The sequence below is a fragment of the Labrus mixtus genome, chromosome 13 (assembly GCF_963584025.1).
Source record: "Labrus mixtus chromosome 13, fLabMix1.1, whole genome shotgun sequence".
Taxonomy (NCBI): domain Eukaryota; kingdom Metazoa; phylum Chordata; class Actinopteri; order Labriformes; family Labridae; genus Labrus; species Labrus mixtus.
In genome coordinates this window covers 25,211,318-25,237,267 of record NC_083624.1, presented here as the reverse complement: position 1 = coordinate 25,237,267, position 25,950 = coordinate 25,211,318, and the positions used below count along the sequence as shown (strand labels likewise).

At 40.7% G+C, this 25,950-nt stretch overlaps 2 protein-coding genes across 4 annotated transcripts in view; both read left to right on the top strand.

The window, feature by feature from the left end:
- The window catches only part of LOC132987356 (potassium voltage-gated channel subfamily H member 7), a 42,818-nt gene extending 31,056 nt beyond the window's left edge, over positions 1-11,762 (top strand). The window contains exons 11-16 of the mRNA XM_061054373.1: positions 820-1,025; positions 1,116-1,203; positions 1,352-1,513; positions 2,982-3,138; positions 5,754-5,934; positions 9,218-11,762. Coding sequence (XP_060910356.1) covers positions 820-1,025; positions 1,116-1,203; positions 1,352-1,513; positions 2,982-3,138; positions 5,754-5,934; positions 9,218-9,514 — 1,091 coding nt within the window. The 3' untranslated portion in view covers positions 9,515-11,762. The remainder of the gene's footprint in view (positions 1-819; positions 1,026-1,115; positions 1,204-1,351; positions 1,514-2,981; positions 3,139-5,753; positions 5,935-9,217) is intronic.
- Positions 11,763-12,808: 1,046 nt separating this feature from the next.
- ifih1 (interferon induced with helicase C domain 1) lies at positions 12,809-25,845 on the top strand. Of its 3 annotated transcripts, none has more exons than XM_061054365.1 (16): positions 12,809-13,318; positions 13,554-13,725; positions 13,873-14,013; positions 15,027-15,092; positions 17,025-17,251; positions 17,931-18,141; positions 19,017-19,234; positions 20,197-20,298; positions 20,426-20,549; positions 20,665-20,877; positions 22,104-22,360; positions 22,465-22,614; positions 22,709-22,870; positions 22,972-23,165; positions 23,271-23,364; positions 25,110-25,845. In XM_061054365.1, the coding sequence occupies exons 1-16, from the start codon at positions 12,887-12,889 to the stop codon at positions 25,302-25,304; spliced, it is 2,958 nt and encodes a 985-aa protein (XP_060910348.1). In that variant the 5' UTR covers positions 12,809-12,886; the 3' UTR covers positions 25,305-25,845. The 3 variants fall into 3 exon arrangements, with proteins under 3 accessions (XP_060910348.1, XP_060910347.1, XP_060910349.1); XM_061054364.1 differs by having other exon boundaries at positions 13,554-13,737; XM_061054366.1 differs by lacking the exon at positions 13,554-13,725 and having other exon boundaries at positions 13,139-13,318.
- The last annotated feature ends 105 nt before the right edge of the window (positions 25,846-25,950 follow it).

Here is a 25,950-nt window from a genome sequence, read left to right as displayed (position 1 = left end):
CGAATGAGACTCTCATTTATTTTTACTAATTCAAGCCAGATTTCTATAGGCTTTAAACCACCAACCAGGCCACTGAGTATGAAATCCTTATGCTGGAAGCTGTATGTGGGGGAAAGATTCTCGTCTCTGTGTGAGGCTGTCCTCAGTGGCAGAAAGGTGTCAGGTTCACGCTGTTACAGGCACACTGGCTGCCAACATATCATACCCCTGTCTCCTGAGCCCTGCTTACAGTGTTGGCATTTATTGAACCCAACAGCCAACAAAGAGATTTTTTTTCTTCACGTTTTCTAAGCCAGACCTCTAGTCTCTATTCCTGCAGAGGGAACTCTTCAAATCCCCCAGTCTGTAAACCATGCCTGGAGTAGATTTCCCAGATGTTGTTCCATTGAAGATCTGGCTTCATTATGTGATAGCAATTATCAACGCAAACTTCTGGCTTTGAAGCACACAACGAGTGGTGTCAATCACAGTCAAACCCTCCTTTTCCCTCCACATCAAAGTCGCTTTGCGTTAGAAGTTATTCCTTGGTGTAAATAATGGATCAAAAAAGGGAAAGACAAACTGATGCACAGGCCTTGGGAAAACATCTACACAGGGAGGAGATGCTGCTTGATTTGAACTCTCCACATAATCAAACACATCTGGGGCCCTTTACTGTGAGCCTGAGGAACAGCAAGTCAGGTCCCCATGGAAAACATGACACACATTCTTCAGTTACACGCAGGATTGCTTGTGCAAGTCATGGGAAGAAAAGTCTGACATTTTTTGTCTATCCCAGTGCATGAAGATGTACTATCCTTTGTGTGTGTTGATAACCAGGAAAGAACGATATCTTTGGAGAGATGATCCATGTGTTGGCCAAGCCGGGAAAGTCCAACGCTGACGTGCGAGCGCTGAGTTACTGCGACCTGAGCACCATTCAGAGAGAAGACCTGCTGGAGGTGCTGGACATGTACCCGGAGTTTGCCGACTGCTTCTTCAACAACCTGGAGCTCACCTTCAACCTCAGAGATGAGTCTGCTAAGGTAGACGAGATTTAATGAATCATCCAGCAACTCAAAATGAAATACATTCGGACCTTTAATTAATACAGTCTGTTGCTTTTAATGTTGCAGCCCTCGAGTTCCCAGGACTGTGACTCAGACGATGAGGGCACCAAAAGCATGAAAAGAAGGATCTCTTTTACACCAGATCCAACTAAAGGTGAGAAGAAACCAATCCACACAGCCTCCTTTGCGTGCTTTGTGATTGTAACTGTTTTTTTTTTTTTTTATCCTTGAGAGAACATCTATTCCCTAAGGACTACACTACACTGTTATTCTTCTGACTGCTGTTGATTGCCTTCCTGCAGGGGAAAACAAGGAAGTGGTTGAGGACTTGGGAGGGAGGAGGGAGTCTAACTCATGTCTGAAGAGATCTACGGAGGCCTTGGGTTCCTCTTCACCCAGTCCTGTAGTACTGGACTCAAATCTCGTTGTCACAGACAGCTTGGAGAGGAGACCGTCGTTTGAAGGTGATATATATCTTCTGTACTTTTTCTGTTTGGACAAGGACTCTACAGAGGTGTTGTGAGGGGGCTGGTAGTTGCTTCAGGGTATTGGAAAGCCACTGAGGGATCATAGCAGAGCAATTTGAGATCTTCCAATAGTTTAAGATCCATGAGTCAAATGGTCAAACTTAATTAAAAAACTTCACCTGTTTTATTTGTTTCTTTAACTGGGACACATGCAACAAACATTGCTTCATATGTAAATACAAAGTAGGTGCCGTGCGTAAAAGGTTTCTAGCCATGGCTAATTTGTAGCACGTGTCCCTGGCTAGGCTTTTAGCATTAAAACAGAATCATTAGACTTCATGTGTTTCCATATAAAGATTTCTCAACTCTTGATAGTTCAGTCAGTTAAGACTTAAAAAAACGCTATACAAGCTCAAGTCCACTTACCGTATAACAGCAAGAGCAAGAATCCACTGATCTATTTTATCTACCACAGAGACTACAATTGAAGAATTCATGTACGAGAGAGATGTGTAAAACAGAATACAGACGGAGGAAATTCCACCTTGATATTCTCCTTTTCTTATTCTCTCAGGATTCTGGCTCGGAGATCTAAAACAGACTACAATAAGTGTCTATGATAATCTCAGATAAAAATCACAGGATTTTGTAAAGGCACATCATGTTCCACTGACAAGACTCTGAGGCCTAGTCATACAAAACAGACAGCTGGGGAAATGAGAAAAAGGGATTGACAGACTGAATCAGTTTTTCTCTTGTGCTGAAAGGAAACAGATTTAAACTCTTTAGAATGACAAATATTTAAGAATCTAAATGTATTATTTTTTGTTTTTTTTATAATTGATCCAAACCTGAATTACATAAAGCTGGCTCTCATTTGTTTTGTTCACAATTGGTTGAGCATAGAGAACTATGTTCATAGCCTTAAGAATAAAATCAAATATAACATGAAGGAGCAGAGAAAGATTTGTTGTTGTAAACTGCAAGGTTAGATCAATAATAAAGATCCCATTTTAGCTTCTTTTTTATTTTATTTCTATGGTCATTTACAACAGACAACAAGGTCATATAAGAGCAAAGATAATTCCCATGCATGCTAAGGGAACACACAACATCCAAAGCGTCCTCACATCTTTACTGCTCATCGTGGTTGCGGAGAGCAATCTGCTTCACCAGATAGTGTAATCACAGAACTACTGACCAGCTCTGTGTTTAAATCACAAGAGGGGCTCAAAAGGTATCAGAGGAGTGAAAGCAGCACACTAACAGGTGCTCAGGAGAGATAACGCCACGGTTAGTTTGCTACTGGGAAACATTGCATTAACAATTCTCCCAGCACAAGGGCTTGATAAATGATAACAAAGGAGCTACACAGTGCTCTCCTGCAGAGATAAATTACATTCTATTTTGCCTGTAAAGTGATGACGTTGTTCTGACCCACATGCATGTCGTTTTGGCCTTCCAGATCTTTGCTGTGATAAATGGGCCTGTAAGAAACCTGCGGACTTCTTGGATGAGTCAGCACACTTTCAGGACCTGAGAGAGGACGATAACTCTGCCAGCGAGTTCATGTATGGAGAGGTGGAACAACGCTTAGGTCAGCTTCAGGAGCACCTCAACAGGTACGTATCTTAACTGTGCGCTTACAGACAGCAGGTGATTCTCATTCACTTTAAGCAGAATGTGAATTCTACAGGATGCCTCTCCTAATTCTCCATGGTTTCTTTGTGTTTTATTTATTGTATCTCTGCAGTATCGTTTGAGCCTCATAACTTGTGTCAGACAGGCACATCAGTTGATTTTCCAGCAAATACCAGGATGTTCTAAGATGCCCACTCACAACACTTTCTGTTAGGACACGGTGTTAAGGTTTAGCAGACCTAGATATCACCTGCCCACTGCTGACACATAAATACATTTATCATAATAAAAATAGAATAAAATAATCAGCATTTCAAATCAAGGGTAATTTTTTTGCAAGTACTTCTACCTTGGAAATTTAAATACATTTCCAAAATAAAATTACAGCATAAAAAAGAGTTTCATCATTGCAGTTTGGGTAAATTTTAGTATTATTTTTTCTAGTTTATCAATATATTAACTTAATATGGGGCGCCATATGGTCTAGCGTTCGATTCCAACCTCGGTCCTTTGCTGCATGTCATTCTCTGCATGTTTCCCTCCTGACATTTCCTGTCTCTTCTCAGCTGTCCTATCCAGTAAAGGCAAAAAATAACAATAATATAACTTAAAAAAAATTATGTAAACTTTTCGTCCACAGCACAATTTAGCATACTGGCATGAAATCTCTGGGGGAAAAATAGTAAATGTACAGTCCAGTCTTTAAACTCTGCTCATAACAATCATTGTCTGCACTTAAAATAAAGATGGAAGATTGATGAACCGTAAAGGTGGTACAAAAAAATTTGTACAAAGCCGATGTGAGGCTGAATCTTGGCTATACATATAAAGAAAAGATGATATAAAGATAATCCTGTCAGGCAATATTTCTAGCCTCGATGCTACCTAAGAGGGTAATAAACAAAGTTGAACTGCATGTAAAGGGTTAATATAGTGACATGGTGCCTCCATTACTCACTAACTTTCTCCAAAATGGCAATCACAAGTCTGCATTAGATGTGACAAGAAAAACACTACTGATGTGAGGCCTGACACAACAGAAGTGTGCAGTAGAATTTGGGGAGACATAGTCAAATTTTTTTGTATATGACTCACAGCAGCCCAGTGAGACTGACTTTGACGTTTATGTTTTTGTTAAACTGGATTGAAGATTAGCATTTTTTTGGACACATAAAGAAGTTGTAGGGGCCGTGTTTATGACTTTTTAGTGAAAGTAACAAAAAATATTACACAGAAACAGAAGCACACATTTTGGCCATTCTAGCTTATCATTATAAAATACTAAAGTTAGCTCATTAAAAGCAAGGGAATGGCATTTTTATAGTTTAGCCACATTCTAAAGAAGTACCCAATTAGGTTCATTATTTTAAAATATGATCCTAAATTGCTTCTTAGATGCCATCATTATTGAGTGCTTCATTTTTTAAGTTGTCACCTCCCACACTGCTTAAAGTAAGCTACAGTCCCACAGCTATCACTGGAAATATGTATTTCAGTTGCCAACATAATGAGTGGGTGGAGGAAGGAACTATCTGGCAGAAGCGTTTGTTGGAATCAGTGTGGAAACAAAAGCAGCTCTCCAGTGAAACACACTGTAATTTAAACAATGTATAGGGACGTGGATCAAAATGATCCTCTCGCTCTCATTATTTTCCTGAGCAGAGATCCGTATTTGCCATTTTTAACGACACACCTGCGGCCATTAGGCCACCTGAAATAGACCCACAAATGAACAGCAGGTGGTATTTTTAGCTGGAATTATCACAGAGGAGGACAGAGAGCATCAGTGTGCCTGAAATACTGGGCTAGCTTCTTTTTTTACACAAATAATATATTTTATCCTCTGCACTCTACCTGACCTTGCTTTTTCCCCCTTATGCTAGCTGGCTGCAGAATGAGCAGCACTTCTCTGGTTTTATTTTTTTTCCTTTTTTGTGGATTTGACAAATTTGGCAGGATATGATGGGGAAACAAGCTGGTGTAGGATTCTTGCAATATCTCCAATATCTGTATATATATAGCCAGGAGCAAAATCTGTGTGCTGAAACTGGAATGATGTCGACTGACTGGCTGCTTTTTTTTTTTCAGCATCAATCATCAGTCATACCCTGGTAAACACACACAGCCTCATTACAATAGAGCAGCTCAGTAAACCGGTGGCATAATAATTCTGACAGGATAATAGGACTTCAGGTAATTAAAAGGTTACTCAGCATCACCCCATTTCGCCTGTGGCCCTAAAAATAGAGCTTTGATGAAATCCAGTCATTATTAGATTGACCAAACGAGTGTGATATAGTCATTTCCACAGTAAATGCTGATTTCACACCTCCCATACAAAGCTCATTATCACTCCCTGCCAGGGATGTATCTTCCGTCTACTACTCCGGCAAAATGTGTTTCCACGTCTTTGCTGCCTCTTAATTTATCCACTGAGGAACACAAGCTCCATCTAGTGCTCAGTGAAGTGTTTTTTTTTCATTCTTTCTTTCAGAAATCACATGATTAGACTTGTCAGAATGATGCATTCATTGTCTCTCCTCTGTGTTCATCCCCCTGTCTGTCTTTCTTACTCTGATATTTTTTATGTTTTGAGGCTGGAGTCTCAACTGGTGTCAGACATGCAGACCATCCTGCAGCTGTTGCAAAGACAGCCCACGCTGGGACCTCCGGCGTACAGCACTGTGACAGCCAGTCCGGACTATCACAAACCTGCAGTGAAGGTTCAGCCAGTTGCACTGACTGCAAGCCATTTCTTCAGCCATACAGGAGCTCAAGTAAGGAGGTGTAGTTTGTGTTTTCCCTCACAAAACATGTCATTTCTGCACATACTGTATGTAAATGAAGCATTGCATATTTTTTTCTTTTTTTTCTGCCTGAGCACTGCAGTCGTGCATCAGCTGGGTTTTACAACAACCAATCAAATTCTCATCAAGTCATCAGTGATGCTCAAAGGAGCAGTGGGGCAGTCTATAATTTAACCTGCACTCACTGTTTAACTATGCCTCACTCCCACCTGCTCACACCGCTCCAGCTGGATGTTTTGATGGATTTGTTTGTCTACCACATAGGTAGGCAGAGGGTCTGGACAATCACAGACACATGTCACATGTTTTAAAGTGACTGACATCTCACCTGTCAAAAATAAGGTGGTTTTGCTTGACATTATCCTACTTTACATTTTGAAGGTTTAAAGATGGGTTTTTTTTGCTTTTATAACTATCATGTTATAAATATTCTTGGAGTATAATCATCATGCTTTCTCGCTATTTTGATGTGGTCAGATAAAGCTACCCTCAGATTGATTGGTGCTTCTTCAATGATGGGAAAAAAAAAGATTTATTTTGGGACATCAGTATTGTTTAAAAGACAAATAATAGCAAATAGATATAAAACCTGTGTGTTTTGTTGGACATGCTAACATACTCGTTAATGAAATAAAATCACAGCATGTTTTTTGCTTATTACCATATTGAACAATGCTACCACACAATATTTCTCTCTACTACACACTGTAAATTAGCTTTGACATTATGTGTTCAGGTTGTCTTTCAGGTTACTATTTTTGTGAACATAGTCCTGGAATTTAATCAAACTAAGCACAAATGGTCCCCTCGTTTAAGATAGATAAAGATTAGAAGTTCAATTCCCTATAGTATAATAATATGAAGAGTTTCTGCCATAGTTCAGTACCACAACAGAAGAGGAGATTGTTACCACAATAAGCATTCGGTTGGATATTGAATTTGTGACATTAAAGTTCACATACTATCCTCCGTTTCAACCAGTTTAAATAAGCTTCCCCAATACATGTCTGTGAAATTGTTTGCCAGAGATCCCCTCTGATCCTGTATTTTATCATGCCTATTAACCCCTCAGGCTACACCGTGGAGTTTGCATGTTCGTCCTGTGCATGTGTGGGTTCTCTTCTGGTACTCTGGCTTCCTCCCACAGTCCAAAGACATGCTCGTGAGGTTAACTGGTGACTCTAAATTTGACCGTAGGTGTTAACGTGAGCGTGGCTGGTTATCTGTCCCAATAGTCAGCGCTGTGATTGACTACCGAACAGTCCAGGGTGTACTCTGCCTGTTGCCAAAAGACAGAACTGAACGGGAAAAGCAGAATAGATAATGGATGGTTGGATAAACCCCTCTATTTCGGCCCTGCTCAGATGAGGCACTTTTTTTATGTCTCTATCTTTAAATGTAAATGAGCTATGTTCGACCACGCCCCTCTGGAAGGGCTTGGGTGACTTGTGCTTTTTTGCAGCATGTCCAATTGCTTACGACTCAGAGGGCAGAACAAACACCTAGCTGTGGGAGGGTCACCCACCTGGGAGACAGGTTTTTACCCTTTGTGAGGTCATGAAGGGAAAATCTCCAACGGCCTCTTTGAGCACACATTTTCTGAAAGGTGGAGCAAAACACGGAGAGGCTGGACTTTTCTCATATTTAGGAGGTTTGTAGACAGACTAGGGACACATACTAGTGTTAGAACCACATGGAGAACTGTATTTTGAATAATATGTGACCTTTAATCTTTTGTGCCAAATAAACGTGTGGCTTGCAATTTGTTACTTATACGTCATCAACCATTTTTTAATGATGTTCGAAGTTATCAACTTCAACTTTATTATTATCCCGGAGGACATTAAATCTGTACCAGGCAACAGGACAGGTACACAAAAGACAACATCAGAAATACAGACGTACAGAAAATCCACAGCTCAAGTGAAGAACAGGTACTTCAACCACACTGAGCCAGAGGCTGAAACAGTTCAGACACACACACACACACACACACACACACAGCACAGAAAAGTGTATAAAGTCAAATGAAGTGCTGTGCAGTTGGTAAAATAAATAGTTTTAATGAATAATAATCTAAAATAGGTAAGAGAAGAATAAAAACAATCAGCCCATGAACAGCCCAGTGATAATAAATTCTAATGAAACAAAAGCACACCGTCTTGACCCATCGTGACTTACACAACACTTCAGTGTGTGCAGCTGCTGAAAGTAAACAAACAGCCGCACATCTGCTCCGTTACATGTGGTCCACAGCGTTAACGAGCTCATGCCGCTGATAGCGGGGAATACACTCGTTTTAAATCCCCATTGCGTAAATGAGCATCTGCCTCCAGCATCATGACCGGGTGTGTGACAGCAGAAGGGTCTCCTGTGTGTAAAGATTTTTAACATGCAGCGGGGAAACACCGACTCTGCATGCACACTGGTCAGTTCTGTTACCACTTAAGGTGATCTCAGACAGACTTTAACGGAAAGTAGACATGGAAAATAAGATAATTGACAGTCTATGAATGAAACAATGGAAAGGTGGCAGCATGACGTGCTTCAGGTCACATGATTGGCATTGAATGTCATGTGATGTGACTATTGTACATGTGCACATCGCAATTACCATGGTAAAATAATAAGCTGTTCAGCCCTGTTGTTGTTGTTTCTGCTGTCACGACTACAAGTTTTTGTTTCATCAATATCAGGCACACATCATATACAATATATTTTACTTTTTTTTTTTACTTTTAATTGACTTACCGTTAGACTACTGAATCTTGCCTGGTTATCAGGGACATAAAACTGCAGCCATGGTTATTCCTGTTACTAGACGTTGGTAAATAAATTTATATTAAATATTGGATTAATACAAAATATTGGATGGATAAAGCTGATGTAGTTTTCAAGTACAGACTACAGTACATACAGGTCCCATTTTCCCCCAGTCTTTCCCAATCTAAGCCACTAACTCTGGCTGCTGTGGCTCAGTTGGTAGAGTCGGTTGTTTCTCAACCCAGGGGTCGGGGGTTCTTTACCCAGCTCCTGCAGCCACATTTTCAATGTGTCCTTGGGCAAGACGTTTAACCCCAAGTTGCTACCGCTGAGTATGGATTAGTTACTTCTGATGATCATTTTGCATAGCAGTAGGTGTGATCTGCGGGGTAAAAAGCGCTTGGAGTAGTCAGAAGACTAGAAAAGCACTATGTAAGCTGAAGTCCATTTACCATTTAACTTAAACATATTCTGTAACTCTTCCTCTCAGGGCCCCAACCTCAGTCTGGAGAGAGCCGTTCAGGAATCCAAAGACTCTGTGTCGAGCTTGGCCAACGTGAATGCACCCATGGAGGACAGCCTTACAGCATTGCTTGTACAAAGACATACAGAGCCACAGCAGCAGCAGCAGCAGCAGCAGCAGTCGGTCACAGGACATCAATCGTCTGCGCTGCTCCTTCTTCCAACCGACTCCTCCTTCTCTTCCACTCGCTCTCCTTCTGACTCCCACCTCAACGCATCTGGACTCTGTAGACCGGTCTTAGACCCAGAGTGTCCGAGGCCATAGACCTTCCAGCAGCACATTGTTCTAATATCTGGGTTGTAATGCTGTAATTACTTAGTAGCAGCTTTTTTTTATCAGCATGCTGGCACAGACACCTGTATTGTTCATTTGCATTGTCTTTGCAATAGAAGTAAGATGTTTTTGTTTTTTTCATTATGCATGTGGATAAAATACTGTTCGCTGCAGTTAACAGTGTGCTGACAGACTGTTTTCTACAGTTACCAGTGTAATGACAATGGTTACATATTGTAACAGTAGTTCAACTCAGAGGCCGTCTGGTGGACTAAATCGCCTCTTTAACTGAATTCTACCCTGTCTGTAGGGATGCTGGGTTAAGAGATCCATCTGGTTGGGATATAATTAGCACAACGTCACCTAAATAAGACGCTGTTTCACCCGGGTTTCGGACTCTGATGGGCTCCAATGGAGCTTGGCATCTTTTCTTGTGAACCTGTTGCAACAATGTCCCAGAAGGCCTGACAAATATCATCAATCCATCATATTTAATTTATTTAGCAAAAAAAAGCATCACAACAAAAGTTACCTCACAAAGAGAAGTCTTGCCTGAGCTGTTTTTTTTTATTTTTTATGTTGACCGAAAATAATTCCCCATTAGTGAGCAGATGCCGACAGTGGCAAGGAAAACATCTTTTAACAGGCAGAAAACCTCGAGCAAAACCAGACTCATTGGTACAAAGCTATCTGCTCCAACCTTGCCTATCAGAGAGATGTGCCCCCCTCTGTCCCTCAATTATTATTTGCTTAGCAAGAGGATCTGGCCAACCGACCTCACTCTGGACAGGTTCCAATGTCCTGTGCTAAGGGAATAAGTACAACACATCAGCTGCAGAGGTATGAGAACACTTGCCTGACAGAGGATGTTAATTCAAACTTTGAGTATCAAAACAGGCAGGAGAATAAAAACTGTAAAATGCCTTTTTCATATTGAACAGCAGTCATTACTTTGTACAGAAACCCTGTCAAGAAGGGATGCTCAAAAAGCAATACCAGTATGGGAAATGTCTCTATTATGGCCTTAAATGCAACACCTGGTAGCAGCAAGTACGTCATAAATACACCTGAGTCAAACATTTATTTGCATCCCCAGAAATTCTTCTTCTCCAAAACCCTACATAGAAATGATAGATATATATATATACCACTCTACGTGATCAATCCTTTTTCCCCACCCTTTACCCATGTAGTAACAAAGGAGGAAAGAATAATGATGACACAGCCATTCTTCCTCCAGTTGCTGAAATATTTGAATAGCTCCTGACTCTGAGACACTGCCTCGAATACGGGTCGAAACACATTCACTGAACCTCCTCCAGTTTTCTCTGTAAGAGCCTGTTAGAGTCCAAAGCCTGAGCAATAAATACACAGACTCTACCACTATTAGAGGCCTGAATATGAACACCATGTACTACTTTTTTTTCTGCAGCTGTTATTGGAATACAGCATTATTACGAAGGTGTGAGAACAGTTTTCTTATCCTTAATTGTATGCCTGTCTTCTCTGATGTGTAACTCAGGGGTTATGGACAATTGCACTGCAATATATAGTACAGTATTATGTATACTGTTTTTTTTTTGTTTTTTTTTGTTTTTTTTAACAATGTGCATTATTACTGCGGTCACTGATGTGCACCTACTGTACTAAGTTAGGCCAACAGAACACACCATACATGCTTGTCCGGGCAGATAGCAAATCCCTGAGCTACACCTCTGACAAACAAGTATGATGTAGGTATTTCTAAAAGGCAGTGCATGTGTTTTATATCTATATATTTACTGTTTTGCACTGCTTATGAGCCCAAAGTAGCACACAACAAAATAAAATGATGTCAGCAAACTTGTCTCTGTTTTAGGATGCACTTAGAGATTGTGTTGGGGGAGGGGGGGGGAGTTAGTACTCGTGCATAAACAGGCCACCAAGGGGGTGTCGTGCCTATACAAACAATCCAAATGCTAAGTCAGCATCTTTCATGTAATACTAACCATATCATAAAGAAATTCTATTGTTTCCCTGTACTCTTTTTGTTGGCAAAGTACATTAAAAATGAAGTGTTGTTAGACAGTTGTTAGAAAATAAATACTGTACATGGTAACGCCAGATGTAAAAAAAAAAAAAAAAAAAAAAAATGTATTTTTTTTAACTGAGTAAATTATATGAGGAACTCTTTAGCAACAGTAGTACATATGTTTGTTTTAAAGCTGTGGGAGCAATAAATGAAACAAAAACACTTGAAGTTGCTTAATTAATCTTTCCTTTTTTTTTTTAAATCAACATTATGATTATTCTGCACTGTGTACACAGTAAGAGAAGAAGATGTTATTGGATTGCACTGATTTATTATGCTGGTCCTATAGTTGCTACCAAATGGATTGAGATGGAAAGCAAGCCTATGGAGAATGATTGAATTGACAGAATCATGAGGAAAGGTCATTATTCTCATGAAGGAAAGGGAACATACATTTAGCTATGTGAAGTATCAGTAAGAAGCCATAAGGTGAGTATGCTCAATATATTCTTGATTTTTGCCTTTGAAAATCCATGTCCATGTCTCAGTAGAATTGTCCTGTGATTTATATTCTGAGGCAATGTTACAGTATCTAAGGAAGCCCTAAGTGGACACATCCATACATTTGACTTACTGCACTTTCTCTTGAAAACAGGTTCATTTATCTAATTATCTAGCAACGCTCGTTTTCTCGTGATACCAACAGAATATTCTGGCGATCTAGAAAACAAAACAACAAGCTGGTCACTGTGATAGGCCAGACCTTGACATGCTTTTGTTGCCAATGCCCACCCCCCATGATTGTTTTGTGCTTTTGAAATTGTGGGGATGCAAGATAAATAGTTTTTAAAATAGCAGAGGAATTACTCGTTCTAATGGGAAAACTGAGTTGATAACATTTTGGAGGCTGGTCTGCTTCAGGCTTATTAAATATCAATGATGAAGGTCTAAATTATCGTTCTTGCTCCCCTTACTGTGTGGTGTTTAATGCCTCAAACTTAATATACTTATTATACAGTAACTTTGAAATAAAGTCCCAAAAGGAATGTTATATTATTATATTAAGAGCTGGGTACTAACAAAGTCCTGATAGGTCACAGTGTGAATGTTAGAAACTTTGTCCTTAGTTTGTAACAGTAGTAGAAACTTGTTTAGGGTCCTGGATGTGCATAAAGTATTTTCTACTGTGGTCCTATACTGACACCTAGTGGCCACTTCAATATTTGTGAATTCTAGAGAAACGAAACTGAAAGAGTTTCTCTTTCCTAAACACAATGAATCATCATTTTCTCTCCCTCGGAGCCAGCCTACTGTGCACAGCATTGTGAACTGTGCTCTCGGTCTGGGGGGTTATGATGGCATCTGATCCGGATTATGAGGTGGGTCTCATTGAAGAACTTATGCCGAGTTTGCGTAAACTGATTGTGGTGGAGAGAGTCCTGGATCATGTACATTCAATCGAATCCGACGAAAAGGAACGGATCAGTCAGGAGGCGAAAAACAAGGGTGACCCAGCGGCTGTGGATCTCCTCATTAAGGCTATCACCAAGGAACCTCACAGCCCCGGATGGTTCAGGGCGTTTGTTGACGCGCTGGAAAATTCGGGGTTAAAGTCCGCGGCGGACCACATACTGGAGAAAATAAAACCTGAAGACGAGACAGCGAATGAATACGGGGTCAAGCTGATTCAAATATTGTTCCCAAGTCTGGTGGAGATGAAGACTGACGATGTGTGCATGCATTGTTTCTCATGTGGACTGCTGAGCCAGGACGACAAGGAGCAGGTGAGTAGGCTACTCGTCACAATAATGCATTTATAGAAGCCCTACACATATTTACACTTCCACGACTTTGCAGGGTGTTTACTATTTCCTGGTGCAACTTTTGTATTTGTATTGTACAACAGTTGTACTTGCAGACATTGACCACAAGATGGCAGACAAATGCACACCAGTGTTATTGCAGCGCGCTGTACTTCACTCTGATTGCATCACTCAAAATCATTTTTTTTTTAAATAGATTGAAGCTACAATAAAGAATCAAGGGAACAGGGGTGGAGCCCGAGACCTCCTTAAAGCAATCGTGAGAAGTCAACCGAATTGGTATTCTACATTTCTCAGTGTTCTGCAACAAACTGGACACCGTGACCTGTATGAGCTGATTGGAGGATCACCTGACTGTGACAAGCTAGGTGACAAGCTAGGTGACTAACTTTATTAGAGCACACACCCATAACAGGGAATGTTGTTTGGCTGCAGCTGTAGAGTGCTTACAGCGTCTGTATTCCAACTGTTAGGAGAGAAAGTTACAGTGTGTGATTTATTTTATTTCTCACCAGGCTCGATGGAGAACCTGTGCTCATTTAAGGATGAACCTGCAGGATGTGACGTCTCTATGGAGGACAGTCAGACAGCAGCTGGAGGAGGCGAGAGCATGGAGTGTATGGAATACAGTGAAGCAGGGGACTCTCAGGATGGAGGTCGAACAGAGCTTGTTTTTTTTTTACCTCAGATAGAAGAATATATATTTATTCTGTGTCACATGCAGAGGTTTTATAGGGACAAAGTTATGTCAATGGAAGGTGGATAAAAGAAGCCCATGACTCACTTCACTGAAACATGCGTGTGGGTAATCATGAGTAACCGGGACAATGCTTTTATAAATGTAATTTGTGGAGACATTTGAGCTCCTGTCAGGAGTTTTGGGTCAGTTCTGGAACATGAAATGAATATTGCTCCCTCAATATGATCTACAAAAACAAACGAGACTATCAGCGTTAAGATAGATCTTTGAAGTTATTTTCTGCTGCTGGAGGGTAGGTGTGAGACAAAGTGAGAGAGCCTATGGCTGTCAAAAGAAACCATGGCTTTGGTTTTGTGTTTCTTTTAAAAAAAAACACTACTTACAAATGTACCAGACACTATCAGCAAAGAAATGAGAGGCGGCGCTCCGTCCACAAGGGGGCGCCAAAATTGACACACTGAAAGTTCACCACATGAGCTTCAAAGATGACATATAACAAAAACACATCTTCAACTTTCTGTTTCCTGGAGAGGCAGAGTCAGATATAGGAAAGCCTGAGAAAGTCTTTCTAACAGAATCTGCATGAAAATACCAAAAAGGATGAGTTGTGAATTTAGCTTGTTGGTCATTTGGGTGAACTGACCCTTTATCAGCTGATACTCCAAATAGAGTGCACAAGGTTAAAGCTCCTCTGAGGAGTTTTTAACTGGTTTTCAAAATAAAATAAATACTGATGCCCCTTTACTTGTTTCAAAAACGAAACCATGCCATCAGTGAGAATACTGACTTTTTCTGTTTAGTCATTTTTAATGCAGTGATTCTTATGCATGTGCAGGAGAGGATCAGCAATGAGACAGCATGTACCGTTTGCCCACAGTGGTTGCCAAGACCATCAAAAAGGACATTTCCAAGTTTTATCTCCTGTCTTTCTTTACTGTGATTCTTATACTTGGGTTCATATCTTTTCAGACTTGTGCCAAGGAGCAAGCGTTGATTCCAGACCACAGCCAAACAGCATGGAGCTCTCACAAACAGGTGGGACGAATATGTCCATGATACGTTTGAATAACATTTAAATTATGTCTGTAATCTAGAACCCCGATTCTTGTCCTAATTTCAGTAGACCACCCACCAAAAAAGCAAACTCGAGTCATAGCAAGAAAAAACGATGCCCTGTAGCATCATAAAGGCGGAAAGAGCATATTTGGAACAAATGGAACATTTCTCCTGCCAAAAGAACTTGTTCCATGTGTGTGTATCATGATGAACCACAAAGAGGTCAAAGTGGAGAGAGAGCCTATCCAGAGATTTAAATGTAAAACACATGTTGGCTCTTTTCAACATATTGTAACAGAATGAAAAGTTTAGCGCTTTATGTGAAGTGACTGAATCAGCTTCATCTATGTGACTGTTTGAAAATGTGTTCATATAATGATCAATGACTTTAGGGAGAATAAACCCAGAGTACAGGGCAGTTTTCACGTTCTACTGTAAGTAATGCTGTGGTATTATAAGTTTGAAATAGAATGGATGACATGGCAGATTATTCCACCGGCATGTGAAAATGTGTTGCATGTGCAGAATTTCACTGTGCTGAATCAAAATAACCCCACTCGTTTCCTTTTGCTTACTGGAATGATGTTTGTGTTTGTTGACTTTCCTTTTCTAATAACTTAAGCAGCTAGGAATCCAGGGGGCCACACAAGCCAGCGTGTCCCTCTACTTGTTGTTAAAGCTCTACCTCCAGACGTTTATTTACGACTGTAAAGTTGCTTAGAAAGAGCACTTTAACCTCTGACATACAAAGTCTGAGAAGCAAAATTAAAAGCTGTCTGCGCAAGGGAAAGAGTACCTTTTGGGGGGTGGGTTGAACTCATAACTGGGGGGGGGGGGGGGGGGTTGTAGAAGTTAAAGTTGGGGAAATGAGGCAGAGAGAGGGAGAAGAGGAGGTTCACATTATGATTGTTGACTAAGTCATGTTTTATCCCCAGCCCAGACAGAGCGCTGCCTTTTAGCCTTCTAGCGTCATTAAGTCTGTCTGAAGTAGATCACAGTAAATCTGCTGAATTTGCAAAACAGGAAAATAAGACAGAATGCCGCAACAAAAGAATGGATTGGCATGTGATGAAATGATTTAATTCTCCTAAGTGATTAAGAAGTACAAGCAGATGTTAGCTTGTGGATGGAAATATGAGGCCTAATGTTTGTGTTTTGTTTTTTTACTGTCTGTTTGGAAGCTTGAGGCTGATTTTAAATGTGATTTTCTGTTTAAAGCTACCATGAGGAGATTTAAGCTGGTCATGAAACAGACCGAGATGAATTCTGATGCCTCTATAGGACCAACAGAATCAAAGGGGACCATCAGCAAAGACATTCATTATTTATACATGGTTATGTTTAATGATTAATAATTTTTGAAGTAAAGTCTCACAGTTGAGTGACATGTTTGACAGTAAAACAAGTTTTTGTGTGTGTGAAAACATATTAACACAAAAATCAAATGTAGCACTTTATCCACAGGGTACAAAAATCAACACAAACAAACAATTCTCCACAGGTGCTTTAAGATCGAGTTAATAGAAAAACTTGAACAATTACATCTAGTGCATATATTGGCCCGTTGTTGTGCAGGTTTAAAACCCTTGAGCTGTATTGATTAAGCTAATATGGTACAGTATTACCTCTCAGTGATTCATAGTGCACAGGGCTCATGGTGGTTTATGTGCTTCTCTTTGTGTTGTAAAATGAAAGATTGAATATTTAAGTTTTGATGTTTTCAGTATAAAACCCTGTACATGTGCAGGCAGTATGTTTTTATCCCTTTTAATAGCAGCATTAAAAATAAACAGACCACTACAGAACCAAAACAACAATGACGAGCCCAGTGCTTTCCTGCTGGAGATGCCTGTAATTGTGGTTTTGCTGACATATACAGAAGTCCGTCTGAACCTCTGCTCTGCTTTACAGACGGGACTGACTTACAGGCAGCACCCAGAGGCCCAGAGAGAGCGCATATTGTTCTTCGAAATTATCAGATGGACGTCGCCAGACCCGCCCTGGAGGGGAAAAACATCATCATATGTCTCCCGACAGGAAGTGGTAAAACCAGAGTTGCAGTTTATATTACCAAAACACATCTGGACGGCAGGAGGGCCGAAGGGCGAGCGGGGAAAGTTGTCGTACTGGTGAACAAGGTACAGCAACCCCTGGTCTGATACATTCCTCAATCGCCATATGGCTTTGTGCTATTATGGTAACCTACTTATATCCCATTCAAACCCAAAGAAAACATTCTATCTTCCAGTCAATTTGCACATGTGGGTCAGCTCGCCACAAATGACATGCCATGAGGTTTAGATATTCCCCTGCAGTTTGTTACCATTTGGCCCTGCACCGATGAGCTCTGCACTGGAAAGAATCACTCCTTACTTCATTTTGGATTAAAGGTTTTCCATCCACAAAAACTATTTAGTTGAGTTTTTAAAAAAAACTTGAGAAATAGTGATGGTATGTCCCTGAAAGAGATCCCAGTGCTGAGTTTTTTTTTGTTTTTTTTTTCCAAAACTGAAAAGAGCATTCATTTGGTTGGTTAGTGTTTCTGCAGAAGAAGGAGTGTCTCATCTGTTAATCCTTAAATAATGAACAGCAGAGTCTAAATCATTGCACAAGTCATTTTAAACTTGGATATGTTATATTGATATGTGTCGACACTGTAGTCATTGGGATCATAAACAGTTAATCAGGAGCTCTGTAGTAATGGAAACAATGAAGGCTTTTCTTTATTTGTAATGAAAGCTTTTTCTGTCTGTTGAATTGCTTGACTTTGAAGCAACAACATTAAAAAAAACTTGTTATATTCTGGTGTCCCTGCAGGTTCCCCTGGTGGAGCAGCATTATTCGGCAGAGTTCTTGCCTTTTCTGAAGCACACATACAAAGTGGAGAGAGTCAGCGGAGACAGCCAGCAAAAGATCTCCTTCACACAGATCGTGAAGAGGAATGACGTCATCATCTGCACAGCCCAGATTCTTGAGAATTACTTGGAGAGGTCCAACAGTGGGGAGGACGAAGGGGTGAACTTAAGCGGTATATACACACAACCTTTATTCATTACTTTAAAAAAAAATCATTTGGTTTTAGCGAAATTGAAAATGTGATTGTCACAATGTCTCAACCAATACAATGCTTCATATAACCTCGAGTTAAAGTCTGTCCAGGCTCAGACACTGACAGCTATTGGAGTAGAAAAGCAACCCGGAGGACTCATAACATCTCCCCTGATAATACCTGACAGGATCTTGTCAAAGTCTTCCGGCTCTGCTGTTACTTGTTGTTGGCACTCACCAGTCCAAGGTGGAATAGCCATCTCAGTGGAACATATGCTGTCTGTTGAAACGCCTGAAAGCGTTTTTTTTTTTTTTTCCAATCTCCTGCTTTCCAGGCCACACGTCTGTTCAAGCCATCAGCGTGTGGCTGATCAAATTCACATGAGAGCTTCTATCAGCCACTGTACATCAAGCTGCCACTCTCCATACTCCCCTCCTCCGGGGATTAAGTCCTTCCACTCTGGTTTAACTTGTTAATATCGTAATGAATCGTTGTATTTCACCTCCTATTCACTTTTGTAAAGAACAAAATGTAGCTCAGTTTCCACTGTATGTCATTGTGTGGGCTGAAACTGCTGCGTCAGGTTCCTAGAAAAGACCTGTTTTTATTTATTTAAGTTACGTAAATAATCGAGACAAATGAGGCGCTGCCTGGTTGAGAAGATTGTGAAGTTGCCTAAAATGTATTCAATTCAGACGATAATGTCATAGAGAGAAATGTAAATGTTATTGTTTCAACAAAGCAAGCTGTTATCTTACTTGTCAAAACTCAACATTTATATTTCTTGTTCTGTAATTAACTGCATCGTTTCATTTCTCCATGCTGCTGTTATGTCCTCTGCTTTTGTGCAATAGATCTGACATTGATGGTAATTGATGAGTGTCACCACACTCAAAAAGGAGGGGTCTACAACCACATCATGATGCGCTACCTGAAGCAGAAGCACAAGAACCTAAGGCTGAAGAAGGAGCAGAAGCAGCTGGTGCCCCTCCCTCAGATTCTGGGCCTGACTGCCTCGCCAGGGGTTGGGGAAGCCACGAGAATGAAGCAAGCAGAGGAGCACATACTACGAGTAAAAAAAAATCATCTTTCTATGTAGGACTAAAGGACTAACCTGGTAGACTAAAGGTTGGAATATGTTAGCCCATTTTCCACAATATACTGTACTAGGTCCAAACATTCTGGGCAATACACATCCATTGTAAAAACTTAAAGCATCTGAATTTTACATTTAAATGGTTATTAAACGGACTGAAATTTAAAATGAAGGCTCTATATGACCTACGCTGGCATATGACACCATCAGGAACAACATTGTAATCGTTTATGCCTCTAACAGTCTCTATTGGATTAGTGTCCGACAACGCTAATTACAGTAATTGATGTGTGGGTCCAAGATCTGTTTTTTGCCAATTTTATGAAAACCAAGAGGTGAAAGTCAAAGCATCCCATTTCTTATCAATACACAATGTATTTTCCACATATGCTAGCGCAATGCAAAATTCAATGCTCAAAAAGAAGAAGAGATATGGCGGGACATTAACAGGTTGTCTGCCTTGATTTGCAAACTAGTCACTGTAGGAGCACTAGAGACTAGAGAATCCCTGAAGAGATCAACTTCTTTCATTTCAATACCAGCATTACAAAAGTAGAAGTTATTCCATTTGATGCATTACATTTTACAACTGTGGATTTTACAAAGTTGTCCACAAATAAACCAACAATTCATCAATCAAACGTCAAAGTTCTCTTCAACTTTTCTTTTTTGTAACTTCTTTTTTTTAAAAACCTCCCTCGTTTCTCTGCCTCACTTCGGTGGAGGATCATGTTTTAATCTTGCAAAGCTGTTTCCACTGCTGGTGCACTCAGGGCGGCAATAAAGTTTCCCACTGCTACAGTTGTTCATAAATTGAAAACATTCTCTTGGCTTCAACTCTGTGTCACAGATACAGATATTCAGTCCAGACAGTGTGTGAATCACTGAGCTGGATACATATTTGAAGTTCTTACACTGCTAATCTGTGTCTGTCATAGATTTGTGCAAACTTGGACGCCTCCAGTATCATGACTAGTAGCCTCGCTAATTACAGAAAAGACCCAAGGACAAAACTTGTAACCATTGAAGACAGAAAACAGGTAAATGTTTAACAAGAGATGGTTTCACAATTGTTTTTTTTAATTCATTTTATTAAGTCATGTACTCTTTTTTTTATTTATTATACATCTTGAAGTTTCATTCACATTATTTGATGTTTCATTTCAGGACCCTTTTGGTGATGTAATCAAGAAAATCATGAATGCCATTCATAACCATGCTGAGCTCAGTCCCACCTGTGAACTTGGCTCTCAGAATTATGAACAGTGGGTTGTTCAAAAAGAGCGAACAGGTGAGCCCAACTCTTGATGCTTTACTCCTGACTCTTACCATTGGTCCAGTTTTTGTTTTCTTTTTTTTAGCTACCTGGCTTGTTGGGATCTAAAAAGTGTCCTTATTTATTTTAGCGACAACAGAGGAAGATCATAAAGTCCGGGTTTGTGCAGAGCACCTTCGACGGTACAACGAGGGCCTTAACCTCAGTAACACTATCCGCATGCGGGATTCCTTCACCTTCCTGAACAAAAACCACGAGGAGGATTTGAAGAAGAAGTCACCGGAGGAGGAGCATGTCATACAAATGACAAAGACTGAGAGATTCCTCTTCTTGTTGTTTGATGGTAAAGTAGTTTGTCACTGTGTAAAGTCAAGAAAACTAGTTATCTTAGTTTAGATAAGGAACGCATGATGTGAAATGCTTGTATTGATTAGAGTTGTACTGTAGGAAAATATCTACAACACTGTCAATATCTGTTTTTTTTAAATGTTTGGCTAGCTGCTGGTTAGCTTAGCTAAGCACCAAGACAGGAAAAAGAGAAAAAAGTGCTTTTGGTTATCTGCGAGAATGTTTCTTGGTTAGGAGCAAAAAGAAGGTAGAGCAAATCATTTAAATGTTGTGGCCGCAAGGAATTGTGGGACGGCATTATCTCATCTCCTTTGGTAAAGGATGGTCCAGTGTACCCTATGCTAAAGGAGGTTATAAAGGGAGCATTGACCCACCTTTCCTTAGCTTTTAGAGAATTCTAACGGCTCTTTTCATGGTCTGAATAGGGTTTAAGGGCACGGTCACACTGGCCATCCGTACCGTGCCCAAGCACGCTTCAACCCTAAAGTCCAGTTCGTTTGACCAGTGTGACCGCTCCGTGCCATGTTCAGGCACGGTACACTTCCTTGGCTTTGGCACACTTCGGAGAGGTGTGCTTCAGCACGGTACACTTCATGCACGAGCACAAGCACGCGGGTAAACAACGCTGACAGCCTTCATTATGGAGAAATCCAGAGTTTCATGTCTGTATCTGACTAAAATGATACAATATAAGACACAAAGTAGCTGTCATGTTCTCTGTGTTGTTCTCCGATGTGTGAACCTCTCTCTCTCTCTCTCTCTTTTCTCTCTCTCTCTCTGTCTCTCCCTCTCTCTTCTCTCTCTCTCCTCTCTCTCTCTCTCTCTCTCGTCCGCCTGTTTGTAAACTGAGCACGCTTCATAATAACATAAAGCGTGCATGTGTTGTATTACGACGTTATGTACAAGAGGTAATCGTCTTTAGGCACGGATAGTCCTGTGTAGTGTGACCGCGGGCTGTGCCGGTCAGTGTGAGAATGGCGCAGCGGGGGGCCAATCGTGCTTGAGTACGGTACGGATGTCCAGTGTGACCGCTGTCACACTGGACCCTAAGCTAAGCAGCTTTCTTTAGCTGTTCATTTACCAGACTTTATAGAAATATAGAACATCGAAAAAATAATCCTTGGCAAGATATCTAATAAGTGAATCTCAAAGTTCAAATGATTTATGAAACCTTCAAAATGAAAGAGACTTTATCGCTGTGTTTTCCCATCTGTCTTACAGAGAACAAGCAAGAGTTGCAGGGGCTTTCAGATATGCCACAGTATGAAAATGACAGCCTGACAAAACTAAGAATTAATATTCTGCAAGAGTTCAGCAGACGCGACAAGGCTAGAGGGATCATTTTCACCAAAACACGTCTGAGCGCAATTGCTCTCACTCAGTGGACCCAGGAAAACCCCAAATTCGCTGACATTGGGGTGAAAGCCTCGTATGTCATTGGAGGAGGAGACCAGAGTGTTGTCAAACCAATGACCGCTGTGAGTGCATGTTTTAGTTCTTACTAAAGTATGTTAGCGTATAGAATTCCGGGATCTTCAATTAGTATAACTTAACCTTCTTAATGTTACAATATGGTATTCAGGCAGAGCAAAAGGACGTGTTGAAAAAGTTTGGCAGCGGCGACGTCAACTTGCTGATCGCTACCTCAGTGGCTGAAGAAGGTTTGGACATTCCAGCATGCAATATTGTGATCCAATATGGCCACCTGACCAATGAGATTGGTATGATTCAGGTAGGTGGAGTCGATCACATGTTTGTGCAGTATAAAACTTGTATTTTTATTTTATTTTGGTAATTTACAAATGAGTCCTTCATTCCCTTTCCAGGCTAGAGGCAGAGGAAGAGCTGAGGACAGCAGTTTCATTTTGATCGAGGTAAAGAACGCCTGGGTGGCTGAAAAGGAGTGCGTCAATGACTACCGCATTGACATGATGAACAAAGCCATTGACAAAATCAGAACCTTACCTCAAGCAGACTATAACAGAAAGGTATGGTCACTTCAAACTTTTTTTTTTTTTGCTTAATTAAACTGAAACCCACACCGCTGTAAGACCATATATGGTCAGTTACGTTTATTTCTTCCTATCAGATGGAGGAGTTACAGTATCAGTCTATCATGGAGGAGAGGGTGAGAATGTCAAAGAAGAAGAAGAAAGACATAAAGGATGCGGACCCTTCTGACGTGAAGTTCACCTGCCGTGGCTGCAGCAAGCCGGTCTGCACCGGTGAAGACATCCAGGTCATCGAAGATGTGCACAGAGTCAATGTAACGCCGGAGTTTAGGTATGAATCACAACTCAGAGATGTGTTAATGCTACAACTGCAATTACAATCTAACGATGAATTTATGCACAGCAAAAGATCAATGAAATATGTTTTTTCTTTTAGTGAACTTTACCATCAGACAGAAAACACCAGCCTTCGAGAGCGATGTCTGGATTATGAGACCAATGGCTTCATATCATGCAAACAGTGCGGCCAGGTAAACATATTTTTGTTTTTTTCCAGTTACGATTTTCTCCTTCTGGGCCGCCAGTTGCTTAGTGGTTAGTGCGTGCGCCCCATATAGGGAGGCTGTAGTCCTCCAAGTCGGCCGCCCGAGATTGAATCTGACCTGTGACTCCTTCGCTCCATGTCATTCCCCACTCACTCTCTCTCTCTCTCTCTCTCTCTCTCTCTCTCTCTCTCCCCCCGATTTCTGTCCTATCTCTAAAATAAAGTCACATAAAGCCCAAAAAAAACGTTTTTCTCTTGCTTGGATTGTAAATAGAAAAGATTAATCCCAGACTCAATCCCAGAACCCTTTGGCTATAGTCTGCAACGCCTGTGGGAGCGATGGCCAACTTTTGTGTGTTTTCAGTGTAGCCATGCTATTAGCTTTAAATGACTTCCAGGCACATTGAGGTGTTTATGAGAGGTTTACATGTGAATCCAAAATAACCATAGACTTAGTGATCATCCTGTTAAGACAGAGCAGCAGAGAGACAAACAGAACATTTCAATCTCCTGAAATCACATCACTTTCCTGTGAATAGAAACTAGAGAAAAGTACACTTAATGGAATGGTTAGACTTTTTGGTTTATTTTCTTTCTGGTGGGAAATTAGATGAAAGGATAGATACGGCTTTTATGTAGGGTGCTGTATGTTCAAAGTGAGTAAAGACCTGCCATCAGCACTAAAATAAGTAGTTCCAAATGCGAGAAACAATGAGTCAAAGAATCACACGAGATACCAGATGATTCCATTTAATATTTCTTTGAAACAATGACTCATCCTTACTTCATGATAACTGTATATATATGTAATAACTTAACTGTATTGAAGCTGAGGGAACCTTAAGGGTGTCAACATTTTAGTTACTTCACTTTTCCATTCCACATGTTTTAAAATGATACAGTCTCGTTATTTAAATTACCCGTAGTATCAAAACGGTATAGATTTTATTTCCATGAATATCATATCAGAGTTTCTGACTTTTCTTCATATCTAGTATCTTAAAGGTCCCATATTATGCTTTTTCTGGTTTTATATGCTCTTTAGTGTGTTTTCCAAGTGTCCTGTGCATGTTTAGTCACATCTATGTGCAAAAATTCAAAGTCCGTGTAAACGCAGCTTCTCCTACCTCCTCCTGTTAGCTGTAGCATTCACTGCATGTAACGCTCGGTTCTAGCCCCCCTCGAAAAAAATTTGCCAGTGTGACGTCTTGTCAGTGTGAGATCACTGATCTAAGCCCATTGGCTCGTTGTGGCCCAGCAGCTCATGTTGCACGCCCGTTAACTTCTGTGGCACGCCCACGATATGCCGTAGCCTGTGGTAGCACAGTAGTGCTAAGGTGCTAATGTTTGTGCTCCCCTCGGAGCCAAAGTGGCTGCATTCCCAATATGGTAAAAGGGGCGTGACATTTCCGAGAACCGTGCTGAGCAACTGACCAATTACGGCAGAGCCGACAGGCCGACCAATCAGATCAGACTTGGCACACGTGGGGACTCTGAACGTGGGCACTTCAGAGCCTTAGAGAGAGAGTCAGAAGCGAGCCGGTGCATGGAGCAGCAGTACATGAAAACAGACACTTTTTTAAAACTTTAGCTATTGTGAACATACTTTAGTAGGTACATAGATTAAATATATGAACCCCTCTTTAACAACCCGGGTTACATAAAGCATGAATGGAGTTATTCTTACTGTACATACTTGTATGTCTTCAATCTTTTTTTTTTACATTGCAGCGATGGGGTTCCATGATGTATTTCAAAGGGATCGATTGCCCCTCTCTCCACGTGAAAAACTTTGTTGTGACTGTTGGCGAGAAAAAGATCAGCAAATGCAACAGGTGGAAGGACCTCGCTGTCAAGTTTTCTCCCTTTGATTACGCTGAACATGCGAGGCGCATGGCAGACAGCTCAGACGACGACGATATCTAAATAAAAACAGCCACGTGCAGTAGACTTACATTGAATCATGTTGTATTCTCCACTGGGAGGCTTACATACATCAAAATTCACTGTAACCAGTACACTGAGACATGCAATGCTTAGTGGCATGAACACTGGCGTCAGATATGGTGGTGGGTTTAAGCATGCGCTGCAAATAACTACAGTGTTTTTGAAAAGTTTTTGTGAACGAGCTTACAGTATGTCATAAATATCCAGCAAATTTTGAGGTTGCGGTGTAGCTTTTGTGGTGATAAAAATTCACAGCTGATGTACATTTACATACATTTACAAAAAATGAACTGGAAAAAACAATAATTACAATAAAATAATGAGAATGAAAATCCTCTAGAAGCCCTGAGGTCTCATGGGATGGGAGCCACTGAGCATGTTATGGCTCCTCAGAGCCTACCTGTCAACTCAAAAGCAGATAAACAGGTGCTGGTTATTTTCCATTAAATCCAACTGTTAGTGAGTCACTCCTGTTGAGCCAGTCAGAGATGTTATTTTTAGATCTACTTTTTAAAGAATCGCTTCCTCAAAAAGACAAGTCACCTGTGTCATCTGACTATCTTTTGACATAAACAAACATGCAAGTTGTACGGATGCTGGAGCCATAAAAGTGTGACCATGATCT